General features: G+C 46.2%; 2 protein-coding genes across 2 annotated transcripts in view; both read right to left on the reverse strand.

The window, feature by feature from the left end:
• Positions 1-176: 176 nt before the first annotated feature.
• vsig10l2 (V-set and immunoglobulin domain containing 10 like 2) lies at positions 177-9,453 on the reverse strand (the record flags this gene model as incomplete). Its single annotated transcript, XM_084474268.1, has 11 exons — positions 177-325; positions 779-861; positions 953-977; positions 2,706-3,098; positions 3,624-3,917; positions 4,072-4,335; positions 4,448-4,738; positions 5,593-5,868; positions 6,702-6,977; positions 7,248-7,601; positions 9,384-9,453. The coding sequence occupies 11 exons, from the start codon at positions 9,451-9,453 to the stop codon at positions 177-179; spliced, it is 2,475 nt and encodes an 824-aa protein (XP_084330394.1).
• Positions 9,454-12,754: 3,301 nt separating this feature from the next.
• Positions 12,755-23,499, reverse strand: part of nectin1a (nectin cell adhesion molecule 1a) — a gene marked incomplete at its 3' end in the record, with an annotated part of 14,061 nt that continues 3,316 nt past the window's right edge. The window contains 10 exon segments of the mRNA XM_084474416.1: positions 12,755-13,105; positions 13,718-13,781; positions 13,879-14,011; positions 14,296-14,447; positions 15,411-15,528; positions 15,782-15,946; positions 15,949-15,962; positions 16,356-16,473; positions 17,343-17,601; positions 19,140-19,252. Of these exon segments, the coding sequence (XP_084330542.1) occupies positions 12,755-13,105; positions 13,718-13,781; positions 13,879-14,011; positions 14,296-14,447; positions 15,411-15,528; positions 15,782-15,946; positions 15,949-15,962; positions 16,356-16,473; positions 17,343-17,601; positions 19,140-19,252 (1,487 nt within the window).

Raw genomic sequence — 23,499 nt, forward strand, 5'->3', positions numbered from 1 at the left:
CAAGCATCAGTATTCAGTCACTTTATTGTGGAGTGCGGCATTCTATGTAATATTGACCAGCACTTGTACTGTGAACCTAGAACTATTTTTTTAGTGTTTTTATAAACTCGTGTAGCTAACTCAAAGCCAAAAGAAAGTACAAAAATGTTTTTCAAGAGCCTCTGCTCCGGTGCCGGCTAGGAACCCGTTGCCTTCACAGTTATCGTGACGTTGACGGGCTCGTTGTCTCCAGTGGGCGGGGCTTGGCTGTTGGTTGGCGAGTCTTGGTCGGGGGGGGCCGTGGTTGGGATAGGCGAGGCTGCTCTGGGCAGCGATATGGCGGGAACTGGTAGGGAGAGTGTTGTGGTGAGATGAGACTGCCTTTTAACAGGATTATGTATTTGGACTCTACAGGGTGGACATTGGGAATTATTGGCAAAGGAAGTCACTTGACTAAAATAGTTGCAAAACCTAGGCTTTGCATTGAATAAAAAATTATGTCTGTTGGTTTACAAAAAGCTGTTCCTGTGTGTAAAGGAAATATGCTTATATTTATCTTTTATGGACAAGACTAAAGTCTCTTCGTTATATGTGGGATAGTCACTGACCATAGCGCATATATACCAAAGGGTGTGCTCAAAGTCAAAATATCTGAATCCCTAAATGTTTAATGTATTCAAGGTTCATATCAGTTGCCACAACACATGCTAAATAATATTTTTTTCAGTAAAGAAAAACAAATGAAATCATGATTGGAGGTTATGGATCCAAGAGGATAAAAAAAGCTGCCTCATACTACCTGGACTAGAACCAAAGTCATCAGAGCCCTCTACGAGCTCGTCGTCAGGGAAGTTGATGTTTTCCCTGGACTGGCCGTGCTGCCTGCATGGGGAGACCAGAACAAGACTGGTTAACAGGATCAGTGTCTCTATTAGATGTGTGATATTTCTGTGTAACGGGTACAAATACTCACATGCCAAACAGCATATCGCGTAGCCCTGCGGGAACATTAACACGTGGTAAATGTCCATTAATGGTGTGACAACAAAAATATATAATGTGTTTTACGATAACATGGACATGGGTTTTTTTTATGGTCATATTCATTTAGTCATAATTCTATTTTAACTTGTTTGTAGGTTTTTATGTTTTCTAGATTAGCAGCCTGTTTGTATTGATTACTAGGCAATTTGTCTTATTAGTAAGTTACTTGTTAAAAATAAAATGCAGTTTTGGGCATAAAAACAACAAAATGTCAAAAACATTAACAATACTTTTTTGATTACTAGGTTTTATAACAGCGGACTGACTCACGGGAATTGCGGTTGCGTAATAGGAACAAGAGTATCAGCAATGTAAGAATAGCTGCAACAATCATTCCACCAATGGCAGCTCCAATCACAGCAGGATACGCACCGAATGGTGGGTCCGCTGAAACACATCAAAGTTACCATTGCAACTATTTGAATGTTGAAACAGAGTTGAAGAGACACCCTGCCAGCGATTCAGTTCTTCAGGATTATTCTTCAGAGCAGTCCTCAACCTTACAACAGCATTGGCTTTGGGCAGGACCATCATGTTGGAAATGATTGTCCCAATGTGAATATTAAGCGTCTTAAGCATATAAATAAAAGGTTTATTTTGTACATTGGGGTGTTGTGATTTTGTGTTATGCTGCGACACCCCCAATACATTTTTAGGTTTAAAAACAAATGTAATCCTATTTTCCTTCACTGAAACAACGGTGAAGTAGCACAGTATTGTGGTTGAGGACCACTCATCGCTACGCTGAACTGAACTACAACCCTCCCTGGGAAAGCATGACTAGGTGCAAAAGGCCTCAGTATCACTTGTCATTTTAATGTGACTATTCCCAGGCCCAACTGCAACCTGGACGCAATAAATATCAGGGCTGTACTCATCTGTTCACTCAGGGCTGAGTGAACAGATGAGCCAGACCATGTCCTAAATAACCTGGGTTTATTTCGATTTAATTTCTGTGATTCAAACAAGCCTAATCCTGCCACTTGCCTGCTTCTTGATATGACACACCTAAACATAAAAATGACTATCTCCCTCTTTTAAAAAAATAAAACACACAAAATCTAGCAGTAACACACACGTGGCCACAGAATCCATAATCAAGAAGCCAGTCTCTGTGGTTTCTATTTAGTTTGCTGTTTCCTATCAGATCTGAAGAGTCTCATCAAAACGACAAGTGTACCCAGGACCTCGAATGACGCAGAGGGAAAAGCTCATTGACTGACAGGGGCGGGCCTGTAGAGTGGCGATCACACAGGGCACATAGTGAGGAGAGGAGGAGGAGGAGAACACATGGGAGGAGGTGAAGAAGAGGAGAGACAGTGGGGGGGGGGGGGAGAGAGGATGAGGGGCTGTGGTGTGAGTTGTGGGGGAAGTGTTATTGAAATGTGTGCGTGTGTATGTGTGTGTCTTTCACCTACGCAGATAACAAAAACAACAAAGAGAACTGGTTAGACAAGCATTCAATAAATGTTTTTTTTTGTGAACAGCAAGCATGCAAAAGCAATAGTAAAAAACAATAAATACAGTCTGATAATTCATGCCAGCCCCCTCTAGGGTCTTTCTATTCCCCCATAGGATCACACCCTCTATTTATATGGTACAAAACTAGTGCTAGCCTCCCCTCTCCCTGGCCCGGTACCAACGTGCGCCCACCCTCTCTCCCCGACCCCCCCTCTCCTTACCTGGGGTCCGCTCTGCCGACGGGTGGCCTGCCGTGCGGTGATTGAGCGCCGTGACGCGGAACTGGTAGGTGTTGGTGGGGGCCAGGCTGCCCTGCGTGTGGCGGCGCACCCCCGCCTCCGTCACCACACTGGCCCGCCACTCTGAGAAGCTGCCCTCGTCCTTCTTGCCCCCCTTACGCTTTGCACGCTCCGTCAGCCATCGGATCTCCAACAGGAAGCCGGTGAAGGCGGCGGGCGGCCCTCCTCCTCCTCCTCCTCCTCCTCCTCCTCCTCCGGCCCCGTCTCCGTCGGGCTCCGCCCCACCCTCTAGCCGCCACCCCAGCTCCACCTCGCCCCGCTGGCGGCTGCTGTATATAGCCCTGTGCAGGGTGACGTTCGGGGGCATGGGGTACCCTGATACCACACACACACACACACACACACACACACACACACACACACACACGCACACACGCACACACACACACACACGCGCACAGGAACAAACAAGTTAAAATGGGTCAGGTGTTGCCCAATGGACCACCACCAAAAATTTGTGGGAGACAGGGTGGACGTTTATGGTCTAAAGCAGTTGTTATCAAACAATTTAACCCCCCCTAACCCCCTCCCAAGATGAACCATATGTACCACTAGGGGCACGCATGCACACATTTTAGAAACACCGGTCCAGAATAATTCATAATTGTTACGTTTTGGCCGTGGATTGGAAAATGTATTTACGTCAGGTGCAATCACGGCGAGGGCTTCAGCATTAAGGGTTAAGTGTGGTTACGGTCTCTCAGCGCAAGGATCTGGGGGAAAGCACTGCATCATGGGGAATTGCCCCGATGATAAAAGGGGTCTGTGTAGTTTCATCTGGCGGCGCGTGTGTGTGTGTGTGTGTCTACAAGTCACAACGGGGGGAAAAGCAGTTCGTACTCAGGACCAACAAGGTGACAGCGATCTCAGCCCCTCCCACTGCGTTGGAGGTGGAGCACCAGTACTGCCCGCTGTCCTGCGTCCCGTCCGTCTCTCGCACCGTCAGGTTGGCCCAGGCGGCCGCCCGCTGCAGCTGGTACTTCCTGGGCACGTCCAGCACCGCCTTCCTGCGGTTGTTGAACCAGGTGATCTGATTGGCCGGCGGGTAGTTGGCTCCGAGGATGCAGGTGAGCTGGACGTCGCCCCCCTCGTAGACGGAAACGACGCTGCGCTGGGTCACCAGCACCGGGGCCTCTGCGGGGGGCCGGGGGTGGGGGGGGTGGGGGGGGGGGGGACATATGTAAAAGGGAACATAGTTGAACACGTGTTACTCGGATGATTGGCGTGTTTTCTTCTCGGGGGCGCGTGCTGGTGAAGTGCGGGTGGACCGGCGGTCGGCGTTCGTTACCCAGAGTCACCCTGCAGCTCTTGGGCGTGGCCACCAGCGGGTGCTGGGCGCGGCAGGTGTAGGCCTGTCCGCTCCGGGCGGAGCCGTGGCGGAGCACCAGGATGTTGGCGTTCCCCTCGCCCGGTCGGCCCCTGCCGCCTCCCCTGGGCCCGTCCCACCACAGCAGGGCCCGCGGGAGCCCCCCGTTCCAGGAGCAGGACAGCATCACGTACGTGTTGTTCCGGGTCGCGATGGCGAAGCACGCGGGCTCCGCCGGCGGTGAGTCTGGAGCCCAAAAAAAAAACAAAAAACAAAACAAGACATTTTGTGAACGGCGAGGTTAACCCCCGGGGTGCCGTGTTGTGATTGGTCCCGTGGTGCTGCGTGGTGCACTCACAGGTGCGCACGCTGCAGTGGGCTCTGTGGTGGGTGGCGCCGTGCGAGCCCAGGCAGGTGAACAGGGTGTTGTTGGACGCCCTCGCCACCGCCGGCGGGAGGGTTACGTTGTTGCTGAGTTTGTCTACTTCCTGCTGCCCGGGGCCGGCTACTTCCTGGCCCGGGCCCTGCAGCCCTCGGGTCCAGCGGAGGGCGGGGGCCGGCAGACCGCCCGGCCAGGAGCACTGCAGGCTCAGGGAGCTGTGGTTCAGCACGGGCTCCACCGAGCACGACGGAGAGCCGTCCGGTGGGTCTGTAGGGACATAGTACAGCGTGACACGGCAATGATGTGCCCTATGGGAGAAACAGGACATCCTAGTCTCAACCTGGTCAGGCTGAAGCAATGCAGGTAAGCCTACAAAAGGGGGGGAAGTTCTGTGTGTTTTTACGTCGCAAACAAAAAGCCAAAGCAAACGGAAGGGCAACGATGACAAGCACAGACGGCCATGAGCCCCTGCTTGTCATGGCTGTGACATCGTAGTTGTGACATCACACTGTACCTGTCAGAACCCCCAGAACCTCCTCAGCCCTCCTGCACATTCCTCCATGGTCCAAAGATCTGCTGTTTCCACTCTGCTGGGTGTCAGTGTGTGTGTGTGTGTGTGTGTGTGTGTGTGTGTGTGTGTGTGTGTGTTCTTGTATTTGTCAGCTTGTAGATCTCGTTGGTTTGTTGTAGATATGGGGTGGTAAGATTAACCGTTTTGGGTCAGAATGTGGACGGCAAACAGTGGCATGGAGACAGGATGATAATGAAACCAGAAGAGCTCGACAGGGAAAAGGAGTGTGGCGTAGGGACAGGAGAGAGAGCGGAGACAGTAGAAATAGTAGGGACAGTAGAAACAAGTGTTGATGACGATAGGAACATCAACGCCTGGCTGCGTTCCTCACTCCTGGAACTGCTCCAAGAGCCTTTCAGAATTTTGGCAACATATCTAAGAATGACTTCATCTTTGGTCCTGAGTTACATGATTACATGGTTACGTTTTGGTCTGTCCAAGAAGGAAGAACGGCAAATTGGGATTCAGATGAAGAGGAGACATGGCTGGACTGTGAGGGTGAGGTCCAAGGTCAAAAGGTCAAGAGACAAATATCACGGGTGAGACTCACAGAAAACGGTCAGGTTGATGCTTTTTATGGAGCTGGTGTCGAGCTGGGTGTTTTGGGCCCGACAGGCGTATTTTCCGGTGTGCGAGCGGAGGATCTTGTTGATGATGAAACTCGGGCCGCCGTTGACCTGGGAGTTGTTGTAGTACCAGGTGTACACGCTTGGAGGGTTGGACTGGGCCTGACACATCAGCAGAACCCTCTCGCGCTCCAGGGCCGAGTACCCCTTCTCCGTCAGACTGTACGGCGTCACGTCGATCTGGGGTATGTCCGGGCCGTCTGTGGGCAAAGGCTTGGTTTAGAGATTTTAAAATCCAAACTCAATAAAAAAAGGTATCAGAGGGCTTGTAGGTAAGATTGAATGGCTATGAGATTAAGTTGTATTTGATAGAAATGCCAATGGCATCCGTCTACCACCGTCTACCATCAACGTGTGAAATGGACTTCAGGAATATCTGTTTAGGTGACTGTGCCTGCCACAGAGTATGAGACAAGTTATGAGATATGAGACTGAATTTTGACCACTCACTGACCAATCAGGGCATCTCCACCCTGATTGGTTAGGGGAATCTATCTCGCCTGTCAATCACATGTGCACACAAAACATTATCATAGCTCCACTACAGGTGTGTGAATGCAACACTTCTCAATGGCAAAGAAACTAAGGGGTTGTTTGTTTTCAAATACTGGCCCTCTCCTGTTATTTTCTTATCTTGCGAGGCAGCTGGATTCGCAAGATACTGATCACAAGAGAACCCATCCTGCTAGGCTTCAAGTCATGTGCTTTTGGCCGAACCACAGTAGTTCAGACCAATCAGTGTGCTATGAGCAACTACCTGATCTAACGACGTGATAGACGGAACGGCAAGTACTTTTTTAAGTGCCTTCCCTTTACCAAAAAGTTTCCAAGGGCGACTTCCCAGATGGTGCTGTGAAACCAGGTTTGCTGTTTTCTGCTCCCTCTCTTTTCAACTCTCCAGTCTGACCTACGTCCCCTTAAACGACCCCTTACGCCCCCCAAATCCTCGCACCCTGCTGGGCACAGTGACATTTAACGGCGTTGTGAACCAGCCTTCCCAGAACGAAACATTTCTGAACAGAGGGCGACTCACAGACTACGTCCATCAGGGCCCGGTCCGAGCGCTCCAGGTTGACCGCGTTGCTGACCACGCAGCGGTACCAGCCCGTGTTGTTCCGGTTCACGTTGGACATGATGAGCATGCTGCTGTTGCCCCGGGCGATCGTAGTGACAGGAGTGCCAGGCCTTTCGTGCTCCCACTCGTAGAGGATGGGTGAAGTCCCGTTTCCCAGACCGCAGCGCAGCACCACCACGGATCCCTCCACCGGAGACGCGTCGCTCAGCAGAACATAGGGCTTACTGACCGGAACTATGTTCAGGAGAGAATGACATCTATTACTATCCAAAACATACACAATATTTTAAATGCAATGTTAGCCTTTATGTTTACCGTCTTATATCTAGGGGGATGCACCAATAATTTGATATTTTGGCGGGGGAACGACATTAAGAAGCTACAGGCTGATACTGATACTGTTATCATTACTATCGCAATGACAGCATCCCGTCAGCGGTCAGCTTTGCACAGCGTGCTGCTCATTCTGTCGTCTTGCGTCATTTGACCCAGTCCTCGTCTCACCGCGGACGGTGAGGCGTACGTAGTAGTAGCGGAACTCGGGTCCTTCGGGCCTCTCGTAGAAGGCTTGGCACGTGTACAGGCCCTCGGACGCCCGCGGCAACTGGTCGATGCTGAGCGACGCGCTGTGCGAGATCACCGCCACCGAGCCCAGCGTGGCGGCCAGCGCCTGCATCCGCGGGCCGTGCCCGAAGTCGTACACCACGGCCTTGATTTTGTCGGTGCCCTGCCTGGTGAAGCCCCAGATGTAAATGTCCGGTAAGGTTCTGCCGCACTCTAGGATCACGGCCATGTTCACCACGCCGTACACCTGCACGTCATCGTACACCACCTCCCCCGGGTTCAGGATCTTCACGGCTGGAGACGAGAGAGAGAGAGAGGAGGAGGACGCTGCATGACGGGCTCAATGACCGGACGCGTGGCGAGCATTGTGGGTATGTGTGTGTGTGTGTGTGTGTCTGTGTGTGTGTGCGCATGTATGCGTGCGTGTTTGTGACCTGCACCAGGGCGTTTTCTGTTACAGGATTGGTAACACGGTAACACTGACAGCCTGCAGGACTTTAGTAGGTCAGTAGAGGATAATTTTGACCAGTAACATGATGGGCTCTCCCTGGAATTAGATTTAGTTACATTGTCTCCTTCCGGATACCAGATAGCCTTTGTTTACGTCGTAAACAAATGGCTATGATTACATAGCATCGCTCGTTCTCTGTACTACTGTGTGTTGCTGGATGGATGGGGTTTACTCAAGCAGCAGCTATGACCGTCCACTTGTGAGTCTCAGGTGGAAGATACTATCATGTAGTTCCTCGGTTCAACGGGGGTCAACGGGAACACATGTCACTTAGTGTTCTAATTCTTATATATATATATATATATATATATATGGAATAAATGTTTTTATTCATCCGGTTAGGATCTGGGTTGCTAGTTCATATTCATTATTTATCATTACTCATCATTATTCATCATTATTTATTTTTTTCGAATTTTTGGCATGCACTGGTCAGCAACCATTCGCTGGTTGCTGGTTTGCAAGGATCGGCAAAGTTCATCTAAAGGCAAATCTACACCCTCATAACGGTTGTGTGTAAACATTGGGTGACTCTCATCTGTATTTTTTTAACACAGTTGCCACCTGTCACGGCTAATACTGTGTGTGTGTGTGTGTGTGTGTGTGTGTGTATACATGGTTAATGTGTGTACTACACTGTATTCCTGGTCAATGATCTGGGTACTTCACAGTTTACTTTATTTCATTTTTTTGCTGAGCGTTTTTCTCTGCGTTCAAACCGTGGGGTCATTATGGAGTACTTTAAGTTATTTTGGTACTCAATTATATTTTAAGCGACTTTCATGAACTTGAAAGCAAACCGTACACAGAGTTAGTAATAAACCAAGTTAGTCACATAAAATGCATGAAATCAGGAGTATGGTGGATACAAATTTAAGAAAGAAAAGGCTTGAATTGATGATTGATCTATGAGTCTCAATGACTTATAGTGTGGGAGAATCTTACTATACCCTTAGAAGAATTATAATCGTTACCTTGCCTTATATGTTATATGATGAGGTGACCTTGCCTTATATGTTATATGAATGAGATAAGCGTGGACTAACACTTAGTCTTTGATGAGTCTTAAAAAGATCATCCAATGTTCTGTGCCACCAGTATGTACCAGGAGTTCCTTGTGAAATAAAATTCTTCTGATAAACGTCGAGACAACCTAATGGCTGGAAATGTTGTGAAAGGAATGAATAAGGGTACCCACCGAGGGTAACGGATGAGGGAAACTTGGTGAAAGGTTTGCCGCCAATTCGTGGTAAACCACCTTGTGCTCAAAGACCATGAACATAACGATTGAGACAATACACAGTGTGTGCCGGTGCTGGGAAAGCAGTGGTTCTGCAGACCGGCTCGGCTTTCGTATTACTCTCTTAAAGTTCTAAATACAGGTCTTAAACTAGGCTGATCTCTTTTCTTGTTAGGGTTTAAGTGTTGTACTTTCCACAACACAAATATGACCAACCTCCTACGCAACGGAAAGAGCTGTAAAGGGGTCAATCAAGGGGTCAAGTCGTACCCTTGATAACAAGGCCTTATCTTATCTAATCTCAAAGAGACGGCCCCACACTCACCTTCTGCATCGGTGGGGTCCGGGCTGAGGAGCAGACAGAGTAGGGTCGGCACAATCAGAGGGACCACCATTTTACCATGATGAGAGCCGGTCCCAGTACGGCTACAGGGCAGAAACACACGCCGCAGCCTCCTGCAGCTAGGAACTCTGCTCTGCTTTCCAGTGACTCACTGGCCAGAGGCTGCACCTCATTACACTGAGACTATAGAAAGGGACTGGATTACTAAACTGATTTGGACTGAATAATTGATGTTTCTCTGTCTTTGTCCCCTCTCTTGCTCTCCCTCTCTCGCTCCCTCCCTCCCGGCCTGCCCTTTGTCCCCTTCTATATATTTTTTCTCTTGTTCTGTCACTTTTGTCTGTTTATTTATTCATTTATTTCAATATCTCTCGTGTCTCTCACCCACTTTATGTGTTTTTGTCTCTTTCGGTCTCTCTCTGATTACCTTCTCTATTCCGTTCCCTCTACATATGTATTTTTTCTCCTTTGCCCTGCGTTTCTTTGTGTCACTCTCTCTTATCTCTCTATCTGTCTCTTTCACTCTCTCTGTGTCTTTCTCTGTGTCTCTCTCTCTCTCTCTCTCTCTCTCTCTCTCTCTCTCTCTCTCTCTCTCTCTCTCTCTCTCTCGCTCTCTCTCTCTCTCTCTCTCTCTCCCTGCAGCAGGGTTAGAATGACATGGCGCTCCTACACTCATCTATTATAAAACACAGGTGGATAGGCTGACAGTTTCACATCTTGCCAATACACACACACACGCGAGCGCACCGTACACACATAGGTACGAACACACTAACGAATGCACGCAACCACACGTGTGTGTGGCGGATGGCTGGTTTAAGCAGCCTCACCTTACCAGAGTCCATGCATAACAATGCAGGGCAGAGGTGGAACATGAATGCACGCTAGGAGGTATAATGGCTACGACACAATGGGCCTAAACCGACATTCATCTTCATGGTGTGTTTCACGATTGTGTATGTCTTTTTGTTTGTTGTTGTTTGTTGTTTTATTTTTGTCCATTTGATATCTGTCCAGCCCTTATCTGTCCATCACCCAGCTTCATTCCACTTGTGAGAAGGGCAGGTAATGTAAGAGGTCATCTTAGAACACAAAAGATCAGTAAACACCTTTAATAGAGTGAGGGGGACAACAGATTTATAAATAGTGCATTTCAGAGCTGTAATGCTCATACATACCCACACAAACACCCACCCACACACACACCCACCCACACACACACACACACACACACACACACACACCCACACACACACACACACACACACACACACACACACACACACACACACACCCTGTGTGGTCAACGTAGTATAGATGACTCAACTATGTTATACCAGTAAGTTCCCAGCAGAGTGAAGTAATAAGTTGTGCCAGTAAGTTGCACCAGTAGGGTGTAAGGTGAGACCGTCATGAATGAATGCAAAGCCGTGATCAGTTTCTCAGAGATTAACCTGAGCGGCAGCATAGCAACACCGGGGTGGAAAAAGTACTCATCTGATACTGATGTTAGTAAAAATATAAATATTCGGTCAAACATTACACTATAGAATAAATTTCGATTTTTTTAAATCCTAACCATCCTCCTAACCCTTAACCCCTAAAAATAAAAGTATAAACATTGATTGTTTGATGCTTGAAATCAAAAGTACACAACAAGTAAATCTTGGTTTGACTTGGTTACACTATAATTGCTTTCAAACTGAAGAAACAAACTATTATAGCATTTATTGCACTACACATTGCTATTGCTGTTTTGGAGTTATTTACTTTACTGGTGGTTCAATCAATTAAGTAAACAGTTATGGCTTTGGTTTGGAATGTAGTTGAGTAAAAGAATTCAGTCAGAACCATGGCTTCATAAAGGTTCTCAAGGAAATCTAACCCCTGTTAACCCCATGTTTTTATTATAATGGTCATTACAACAAAGGTTGAAATGTAAACAGTAGTTTCAGATACCAATAAGACAGATTTGAAAGGGGAACAATATAAACTTATTTTATTATCAACCTTATTTATGCATGTTATACCTGAATATAATTTAATGAGTGAATTGAAACAAACACATTCAACCAATGCATGTATAAAAATGTATATAGATAAAAACTAGATGTATTAAATGTAAGTATGGAAACGTATGAAAGTATGGAAGTTCCCTTCTTAATGAAACATGAAGTATTGTTGCTGCATTGGGTTCTTGTAATCAAGTATTTGAATAAGTACACAATCAAAGACAGGTCACCGTTTGTCAAAATATCTCAAATACCAGCATTTAAAAAAAGAAAAATGTAAACACAAGTAGCTCCCCAAATGAGTAAAATGAATAAACCAGATTTTATTATTTGTGAAATGGCTGTGTACAATTATGTTCAACAAATAATAGATCTAAAATAAGTAGGTAGTGTAAATAAGGAGATCAGAGTATATGTTTGAAATTCTATCTTGTTGTCATGGTATTTTAATCGAGCTGGATACCATAGATGTTTGCAAAACCAAACCGGGAAAGTCCTTAACAATTGAGTGTTAATGAAAAACTAAACACAAAACACGTTACATATCACTGTCAAAATGATTATAGTAATGATAAACATACAAAAGCACAAGTAAAAATTCATGTATTGAGGAAAGTTCCCAAAGTGGAAAAAAGAGAAAAATGTAGGAGAGATCTTTTTTTGTCATTTTTGATTGCTTTAATATTGTTGTGGTTGTTGTTGTACATCCCTTTTTTCTTATTTTTTAAATGCATTTTTAAAAAGGATATACAGTACATAAAATACTAAGTATGTAAGTGGTTTGGCTTCATGAGGAAATAATCCTGTCCATTTAGATGATTTCCAAACAAATCTAAATAGATTTGAATCATACTATAACAAACTCATTCCAGAGTAATTTCCTCTGATCCAAATAATCGGTAAATCCAGTTCAATGCTAACCTAGGGCATCACCTCGTCCCTGACCGGCGTCAAGAAAGCAAAACCCAACCCATTATTTTCGGAACCACATAAACCACATACCACAACAAGAAAAACACACAGAAAAACGTATCAAAATTGTACATAAGCCTAAATCCCCTCTGATAAGATCATACTCTTTGTTCCATTGTCTTTTGTCTTGCAAAGTTGCGACCTTTAATGTATCGCTGTGTTGTGTCAACCACGTAACGGGCATTGAGCAGCAGGTGGTGGGGGGGGGGGGGGGGGGCTACCGGCGGTACCCAGAGGCCCGAGCAGGCCCTGACCTGCACCCCTCTGATGGGGGCCCAGGGGGAGAGAGAGGGGGATGTGGAGAAGGAGACCGGCTACATAGTTCACCCCTGCCCCCCTGCCCCCGGGTGAGAGAGCCCCCCCCCCCCCTCAGACGTACTGTTCTTTGGGGAACGTGTAGGGAGCCACGCCCGGCGGTGGGGACGTCATGCCCGGCAGGGACGGGTATTTAAAAATGGCGGTGGTGTGCGATGGGGGGGAAAAGGTGTTTTTGGAGGGGACCAGGCTCATGGTCACGTGTTTGGCGGTGGCGGCGGCGGCGGCTGGCGGGGCGGGGGCGTGGTTGGGGTCCGCAGGCTGGTAGGGGTGCTGGGGGAGGAAGGAGAGCGGGGGGTGGAAGGGAGGGGAGTAGGGCTCCGGGTAATCCTCCTTGTTGCAGGCGAGTCGGTAGCTGACGTAGTCCGCTGTGTTGGGGAGCTCCTCGTAGAACCTCCCTGCGTGCTGCGGAGGGGCCGATAATTCACATAAATTAGGTAAGGTGTAAAGTACAGCGCGTCGGCCGTTTTTAAGGCGAAAGAAGACAGCGGTTTTATTTTGCAATAATTTGCCGTTGTACGTTATACGGCTTATTACCCTGCTACTTACTAAAGAAATCAAGTATTGGAATTGTATTACCTACGCAAAAAATATCGGTTATACCAATGCTATGAATAGCATCATAGCAGCAGTCTGCTATTTAAAAATAACAGACCCTAGAATGTCTTAATTTACTAGAATCGAGTATTCAACAAAGCAGTGTAATACATATATTTTGATGTATAGATCTGTAGGGGTTTCATATCGTGACGTAACACTTTTATTATACCACAAACCATGAATTCAGCACTGAATATTAGGTATTTGAATTATAGGTATTTGGTTTAAGAGTATCTCTCTCAAGGATGGGACATTGGGGATCGAATCCAGTAACTTTTGGCTGGTGGTCGAAGAACTACACTACACTATCCACATGCATTGTAAAATCTCTACAAGATAAATTATAACCACCATGCCGGTCCTGCTTATCTGCTACTGGAAGGTCAAAAGAAGGTCAAAGGTTAAAAGAAGCAGTACCTGAATGTCGTCGGCTGGTCTTTTCCTCACCGGTTGGGACGGTTTGCTGGCGGGTGATTGACTCCTGGCCAAACACAAAGCAATGATGATAAGGAAAACGTTATCAGAAAGAGATCAGAGCGTGTGAAGTCGTGCACAAGGGAGCGGGAAGGTGTACATACGAGGTGCCATCTTTCCTACTTCTTATTTTCAGCACTAGGACCGTGACGGTGATGCCCATGAGCACCCCGGCAGCCAATAGCAGGGCGATCACACTGATGACATCACCTGTTGCTACCTGGGGCAATGGCTTCTCTGAAATGAAGAAAACAGCACTTCAACAGTAAATAAAAAAACGTGAACTACATTTTAAAATTAGGATTATAAAAATAATGTCCATAACTGCTGTCGATGTCTCTACAACTGCTTTACATATCAGAAACGGCAACTATTACAAAATCCAAATTTGTATCAGAGTTAAAAATCAAAAAAAGGTAGTTCATTTAAAACCTTTGAAACGTAATACTTTGAACTGAGCTGTATTGAGCTGTTCATTCAGCGGTAGAGCGGTCCTACGATCGTCGACCGGCCACACGTACCGATGATGACGACCTCCACCTCCGCGGCCCGCGTGCCGATGCTGTTGGTGGCCTCGCAGGCGTACGTGCCCTCCAGGTCGTAGGTCAGCGGGCCGCTGAAGGTCAGGGTGTTGTCCTGCATCTCCACGCCGCTGGGGATGGTGCCGTTGACCCTGCACAATGCAACAAAACCACTGCTTCACGTCTGTCTGTCTGTCTGTCTGTCTGTCTGTCTGTCTGTCTGTCTGTCCATTCTCACAAAACTTGAGGCGCAGGGGCGTCCATCTGGCAGTCTGGGTTTGAATCCTGCCCTGGGGGCAATCGGATTAAGTATGATTACAAAAAGGTATAATTTTCAGCTCACAAAAACTGGTCGGTACATTTCAGGGAAAAAAGCGTAAATGTGTGTGCGAATGTGTTTTGGGCACATCCATATTTCACATCATACTAGCCCTACAAAAATACAGAAGATAAAAACAAGTATATGAAATTGTTCAAATATTCGTTGGTGTAACTCTGAAATGAACTAACTGCTGACTTGCAAGATGTACCTTTGTAAGAGAAGAAAAGTAATGGAAACCTAGCAAATAGTGGTTAAAGATTAATACAATATTTGCCGTTGTTCAGATACCCACAGGGAGTACAAGTACAGGGGTCAACTTCATGACAAATGTTATATTCTCAAGTGTATCAGAAGTAATGCCCAATGAAGTAGCACTTGGTCTATTATGGCCTGCAAATAAAATGACTTTGACAGCCCTGCTTTTAAGTCTCACAATGGTAGAGCTAAGTAAGATGAGATGTGTTAACGCCGCTGCCCAATTTTAATTCACGTAGAATGGACTTAGAATGGCCGATCAGATGACTCTTGGAAATGTAGTGAAAACAGTTTGAGTAGTATGGTGGAAAGCATTGAGAGTCACAATGTGAGTAAAAGTATTGATATATATATATCCCACCTGAATTATCAAGGCCCATTTAAAGGTTTGAATGTGTATGAACTCTGAACTTAAAATATATATTTACTGTGCTACTATGATATTTTGACTTAAAATAATGTAAAGTAAAGAGTACAAAAAACCTACAAATTCAACGTAGTATTTGTATCACTGATGCTATTCGTTATGTGGACTCACCGTTTCCACTCGTAGAGCATCACTCTGGGGTTGGCGTCGGCGAGGCAGCTCAGCTGCACGTTCTCCCTGTTCAGGTACCAGTTACCATCGAAGCCCTCCACAGACACGTCTGGCTCATCTGGTACACACACACACACACGTGCACGCACACACGCACGTGCACGCACACACGCACACACACACACACACACACACGCACATACAATTTCACACACATGCACACAAATTCACACATGCACACGCACGAACAGACACATACACACACAAAAGTATATATATATATATATATATGCACGCTCAATCAAGCCTGTGCAAATACAGTAACAACTACATTTCAAAACGCCATTTTCTGAGTTTTCTTTCAGACCTACATTGTATGTCGAGCGTGACGCTGTCGGTGAACACCTCGTCGTTGTAGGTGGTGACGCAGGTCAGGACCTCCTGGTGCTTGTCCTTGCTGGGTACCATCGCGTACTCACTCTGCACCGTGAACGTCCCGTCAGAGTTCTGGAACTCTGTGCTCGTTGCCTCGCCCGAACTCTCGTCTCCCACCTGGTGCACCATGATGCCCATCATTATCAGTAGTTGTCCGATCAGAGAGAGAGAGAGAGAGAGAGAGAGAGAGAGAGAGAGAGAGAGAGAGAGAGAGAGAGAGAGAGAGAGAGAGAGAGAGAGAGAGAGAGAGAGAGAGAGAGAGAGAGAGAGAGAGAGGAGAGAGAGAGAGAGAGAGAGAGAGAGAGAGAGAGAGAGAAGAGAGAGAGAGAGAGAGAGAGAGAGAGAGAGAGAGAGAGAGAGAGAGAGACCCCCCGTCGATGGCTTGGTGACATGCGGTCAAATCGTGACGTCGTTAACGTGGAATGTGCTTTTTATATAAAGGTATTTATTATTTATTTTTTACTATTGTTTATTCATTGATTCATATATGTATAAAGAAATAACTCTGACCTGATGGTGCCTGGTGGCTTCCCATCGGCTGAGGTACAGGTGGCCACCGGCGTCTTCACCTTATTGGACCGGGCCACCAGGGTGGGCGTGGAGAGACTCATCTTGGTGGTGGGCCGCGCTGAAACCAGTGGGGGGGAAACCAGATGAACACCAACGCACACGTTCACCACTACACAGACAAATCTTTGATTACCTAAAATAGACAGGGACAGATTAAAAAATAAGTAATGCATGGACCCCTCGTTGGGTCCGTGCCCCTGCCTGCCCCAACACCCCCATTGAAAATGTGCACAGTGTGGGAAAATCTCAGACAATAAGTCATCATAAAATGATGTAGAAATAACTGTAGTTACAACTCAAGCCACTAGAGGCTGCTATAGGGAATCTTACTATTTGCATCATTATCTTAATAGAGGCTCTTGTTATGCTGTTAGATTAAGATGAACAGGCTTTTATTCCCATGGCTGCATTCACGCTTTTAATGTGGCAGAAGGGTAGAGGTCTATTGGTGTGTGTGTGGGGGGGGAGGGGCTCTTAGTATTTACTATTTAGCGGTCGTTGAGCATATGCTTTAATCCAAAGTGAATTAGGGTGACATCCTGTCATGAAGGGGCATGTAGGGGTCAGGCATCTTGCTCATGGATTCCTACATGTAGACGTTTGGGATTACCCACACCCTTTCGAGTAGAGAATCACGCTCACCCACTATGAACCTACTGTATGTTCTCTGGCTTCTTTTTCAAAGTGCAGGATGACATGAACAGCAGTTCCCCCATCCCTCCAGCCTCAGACGCACGCACGCACGCACACACGCACACGCAAGCACGCACGCACGCACACACACACACGCACACGCACACACACACACACACACACACACACACACACACGCACACACACACACACACACACACACACACACACACACACACACTCATCCCCCCCCCCCCCCCCCAAGACTGTGTCTCTCCTTGCGGGGCCCCTCACCGTAGACGGTGAGGTTGACGGTGCCCTCGCGGTTCCCGGCGGGGAAGGTGGTGTACTCGCAGATGTAGGCGGCGTCGTCGCTGAGCCTCAGCGCGGCGAAGGTGAGCGTGGTGTCCTCCAGCAGGGGGGTGCGCCGCCGCACCGCCGCGCTCTTGAACGCCACGCGGTCCCGGTAGGGCGGGGCCACCGACACGCCCAGCGACGGGTTGGCGATGGCCACGTTCTGCTTGCTGCCGTTGACCACTTTCTGCCATGTGACCTGAAGGGAGGGAGCGGGGGGGGGGGGGGGGGGGGTGGGGGTTAGTAGGGGAGAGGAAGGGGGGCGGGGGGGGGGGAGGAGAGGAGGGAGAGGAGGGGGAGAGGAGAGGAGGTGAGGGGTGGGGGGGGAGGAGAGGAGGGGGGAGAAGAGGAGAGGAGGGGGGAGGAGGGAGGGGAGGAGAGGAGGTGGAAGACGAGGAGAGGATAGGAGGGGAGGGTGGAGGAGAGGAGTGAAGAGATGGTGGTATAGTGTAAGATTTTTTTTTTCTTTATTAAACCTGCACTATGTAACTTATACTGTAGCTATTAACTAAAAAAATCGTAACTAGAAAGATGATCAATTATAAAAATGTGCCCATCCACGAGACATTCCATCCAGGATATCTTTCATTGTAAATGTAATTCTTTCCACTCCCCCACAAGACTCTACTTGGACCTCTCTCCCAGTTGGCGCCACTGTGTGTAAGACAAATCTTTGATTACCTAAAATAGACAGGGACAGATTAAAAAATAAGTAATGCATGGACCCCTCGTTGGGTCCGTGCCCCTGCCTGCCCCAACACCCCCATTGAAAATGTGCACAGTGTGGGAAAATCTCAGACAATAAGTCATCATAAAATGATGTAGAAATAACTGTAGTTACAACTCAAGCCACTAGAGGCTGCTATAGGGAATCTTACTATTTGCATCATTATCTTAATGCAGGCAGTTCGTAACAATTAACCTTGCAGTAGGCCTACACAACAACCAAGCGTTGTAGAAAAATGTAAATATATGATAGATGATAATAAAAAAATAACCAATGCATTAAAAACATACATTTGAAAAACAAAATCGAGAATAAATGTTTATATCCTCATATTACAAGACATAAAATACAAGTGTTCTCGGCTCACAAACTGTGATTCACTGGATAAAGGCGTCAGCTAAAATAAATGACTATATTAGGAATGTCCAATTCCCAGTGTAGTGCTAGTTCTGACCTCTAGATGTCTCCCAAGACACCCTGAGACTGCTAACGCTATCTCTGTTTCACCCTGACCCTTGTTGAGTTAATTACTTGGTAATTAGTTCGATTTTGCTCATCTGTTTCTCTGTGCGCTTAAAGGGCCCCTAATCATACTATGAGTGTGATTAGCCATGAAAAGCCGTTTGAAAATCTGCCTTTTTTCCTGTGCCTTAGTGACATTCCAAGTGGGAGTGTCCACCAAGATGTATGACGGATAGATACGCAACATTTGCTACAGTCCACTGGGTAGGGGGGGTAGACTGAACTATCCAGCACACATCGAGGTGGACACGCCAACTTGTGATGTCACTAAGGCACAGGGAAGGGTTTGGGTTCCTCCAATGCTTTTAATACGTCTTATCTGTGTACGTGCATTGAGCCCTTGAGCCCTTATGTCATTGTGTGTATTGTGTACACATGTTACTGTCCATGAAGGAGAATATTATTTTGATTTTTTTGAATGAGTAAAGAATTGCATTCAACATTCGTTCCAACAAATCGCGGGCGTCGTGGTGATTGCTCAGGGTTACCTGGGAGATTTTGACGGGCGGGGCGCTGTTCAGGAACCGGCAGCGCAGGTCCACCTTGGAGCCCACGTAGCCGGACCGATCCACGTCCATCTGCACCGACTGGCCATGCGTTCCTATGACAACCACACAACAACAACAACAACAACAGACTGCGCGTTAGCAACAATGTGTCCTTTGGTGGACGCCTCAATCCAAGCGTCCTTCCTGCGATACGTTCAGCGATTTATTTACCCCTGTGGGAATCAAACCCCTGACCGTGTTGCTGTATCCGTGCCCTGTCCTGAAGGCAGGGCATTAAAGGGGTAGTTTGGAATTTTGGACATCGGGTCTCATTTCCAAGTGAGCCAGTGTTATTTATCATTGGAGACCGTTTTCAACACGTTTCATTCAGTCCTTGTAGTTACAGAGATCGCTGGTGCTAGGCTAGCGCAAGTCGAGGGGAACTGCTAGCCTGCCAATAAAAACAAGTTTTACCCACTCCACAGACACATCCGAGGCAAACCCATTATAAGCCAGACTATCTATGTAAATGTCTGTGTTGATAGAATAATGTTGGAAATAAAACTACCCTTGCATCGTATTGCATTTAGTTATAATCCTTGTAGTTGGTTGCTACACCGGAGCAAAGTGAAATTCCGCCGCTGCTGAGAAAGTAGTCCCTCAAAATGGAATGCAACTGGACCTGTGGAGGTCCTGGTTTATCAGTGGCCCTGGTACACCAGTGCTACTGGTTTTGCAGTGGACTAGTGTTACTAGTACACCAGTGCTCCTGGTCCCTTGGCGGTCCTGGTGGAGGGGTTATGGGGGATGGAGGCCAGGGATCACAGCCCGGTATAAATAGCAGCATTCCCAATGACTTACTGATCTGGTCAGGAGCCTGGTCAGGAGCCACACGCCCGCGGCGGGACGCCGCACACGTGCGTCTGCCCGCGCCCACAGTGCATCCACAGGTGAGCCTAATCTTAGTGTGTGTGTGTGTGTGTGTGTGTGTGTGTGTGTATGAGTGAGTGAGGGCACATGAAAGAGATAGTCTGTGTGTGTGTGATAAAGAAGGCAGAGGGGTCATTAACACCCACTGAGGCTCGTGCTTTCTCATTGGTGAACGCGTCTAAGCAGGCTTTATGAGCCCGTTGGCCTTCCATAGTGTGTGTGTGTGTGTGTGTGTGTGTGTGAAATGACATGTGCATGTCAATAGGGACCTGGTAGGAAGTTGCTCAGTGATGCCTAGCCACTAACCGTAGTCTGCAGATATTGGGAATCAAACCGAGTATGATACCAGTCAGTACTATTCAACTGACTGGTGAATAAAAAACCGAGCCACTACCACTCCTGCCCGTTTCTAAGACCTACCAGACCCTAGCAAGACGATAGCCAGAGCTGTTTCCATTTAATAACATAAACACATAATTGAATCGCTGTTGATACTCAGTTATGCACCAGACCGATTCACTGCATGGAAACCATTAGAGACTAGAGACAATAGACCAACATACTGTGGTTCAAAGATTGTTCATATTTTATTATTATAGGAGAACATTAAGACTGTTTTAATGTTGTACTTGTAGATTGAGATTGTGATTTCAGAATAATTCACTTAACCACGTCACCTGGTCTTGACATGGCTGTCGCTTTTTTTTTACCACATAAAATGACAAAGGGTTTCATGTAACGGATCAATTTCATATAACAGATTAATTTCCAGAAATGGCCCACTGGATGGTTACGTAGGTAACCTACTGACGTCTGCAGTGCAGGGGTCTAGTTGGTAGTAGGACTACAGGATGTTAGTCCATCTAAAGGTTTTAACCCACGGCATTGTATTCAAAGTGCAGGGGTCTTTTCTGTACTGGGAGGTCAGCCTCTTATCAGCTTCCTGCCTGGGTTCTTTCTCAATTGGGAGCTGGAGGATAACTTTAGAAACTCTGAATGTTCCCATCATGGTGGCCAGTATATAATGGTCTGTTGTTCATTGTCTTCTCTTCCTCAGAAATCTGTGTGAAGGCCTGTCTTCCTGCCAGCTGTGTGGATATCTACCGTCAAACTAGAAGGAGTTACTGACTGCAGGTGTGGACGCTACTATAGTACTTTTACTTAGGTTGTAAACGTTGTTACTGCTATAGTAATGTTACTTAACCTTAATTACTTAAGTTCAGATTTACTAATGGTCAATTACTTAAGGTCAGGTTTACTTATGGTCAACCTTAATTACTGAAGGTTAAGCAATTCTATTTTTATGACTTCATGTTCACATGTCAAAGCTAATATAGAAAAGATTTAGTTTTGAGTTTTTGTTTTTAGTTTATTTGACCAAAAAGCTATTCCATACAAGCAATCCATGCAAGCAACATACAAGCATAAACTAAATTAGTTTGAACTGTTTGATATCACCAATATAAGAGGAAACCAATAGGGCCCAGCAAAGCCTGACCATAACGATGTGCTTCAATACTTTTTTTTCGGTAGAATGTTTACAGGAAGGTCTCTGCTTGAATGGGGAAGGTCACGGTGTCCACCTAGATAAGCTGCTTCATAATGACCCTTTTGGGAGACTATTCAGTTTCCCATTGGGATAAAAGAGAAATGACTTTGGTGTTTTAAGGAGTAGATAATGAAAAGCGGATTCATGATGAGCATAAAAATGCTTCTATAATTGTTTACAGAGCTACCTTGCACATTGAAATATCAATATAAAGCCTATGTAATATTTCATATCATAAACTGCTATGGTGAATGGAATGCTTTCAACACAATCATTTCCTTGAAGGAAATGCACACATACTGTAGGTAACTACATTCTGTATGTGTCTTTGGAAGCAGATTTTTTTGCGGGACTTGAACTTTTCATATTGGCATGAGGTTTTGCCAGTTATTATAAGATGATGGAGGAATCGTCAGTCATATCAGTATCATCACACTGTTGAGCACCCAACAACACTCCCATGATCGATCATTAATAATCCAGTAAAACTAACAAACCACTGCCGCTTATGCTTCAGAGCAGAATACATTTTTCTTTGCTTCACTCTGTTTCCTATGAATTGTATTTTCTCTCTTGGCTGATTATGAGACACAGGAAGCAAATGCAATGCATCACGTTTAGATATCGTTAATGGTGATTGCTCTGTTGCTTTTATGAACACATGTGTGTGTGTGTGTGTGTGTGTGTGTGTGTGTGTGTGTGTGTATGTGTGTGCATGGCCGTGGGAGTAGATTATGTATTCAGAGTATTAAACTCCATCCACATCAAATACGTTTGAATAGTTGATCATCTATAACTACTTCAAAATATCGGAGCAGTTAAAAATATTAAATGGTTCATATTTTATGGATTCATATTTTGTGAATTCTGGCTAAAAAGATTTATGGAAACCACAACCTCTATATCCGTCAATATGACAAGTGTTCTTATTTTTCTGTAAATGTAGAATATCTTTTATCAGAGACCTTTAAATATATTTTCTATCCTTACATAAACACACTGTCAATCCCCCTCTCTCCCAATACCTCTCTCTCTCAGTATCTCTCTCGCTCCCTCAGTCTCTACCTCTCTCTCTCCCTCTCTCTCTGAGACTTGTCTCTGCTGAGCTGATAAGGGGCTTTAGGTGTTGCTGGCCAAGCCAGCTTGCCTTTCCAACTCTCTCTTCCACACACACACACTCAAACAAAAACCCATGGACACATAAAACTACACAAAGTAACACCACCACACACATAAGCATATACATTGTCTATGAACTACTAGCAGTAACCCTCCCCCTCTTCCTTCCTACGCCCCCCCCCAGCCCCCCCTCCACATGCACACACACACATACACACACACACACACACACACACACACACACACACACACACACACACACACACACCATTCTTCGTCTCCATTGAGGCCATTCATGCTTTGTCTTAGTATGTAGGAAATTACCTTATTTGGTCTCACCAGATGAGGTCATAACACAGGCCAATCGTACTCGACCATCTGTGCGTTTCAATGCACACTAACAAAATGAATTATCTTAGTCGGATTAAGGCAACGACTGCAATTATTAAAGCTAGGGTAGGCAATTTATTTGAGAAGCATTTATTGTCATATTTGTGGAAATTCTCTTTACATGCCGACATCAATTGATAAATCAAATGCTATTACAATAAAAAGATGACAATCAGGTGTCACTGGCTGTAACCGCCCAGTGAGCCCATCCTTCAGGTCTGTTATGTAGGATAGAACCAGGGATGTAAAAATGGTGGAGCCGATTGATGGGCAGAAGTATTTAACTTCACGGGTAGCTTATACCTTAATCGTATTGTTCGGCCTTAATCGCAGGTGTGCATGTAAACTGACTACTTACGGCTATCTAACAGT

Source organism: Micromesistius poutassou (genome assembly GCF_964030765.1).
Source record: "Micromesistius poutassou genome assembly, chromosome: 10".
NCBI lineage: Eukaryota > Metazoa > Chordata > Actinopteri > Gadiformes > Gadidae > Micromesistius > Micromesistius poutassou.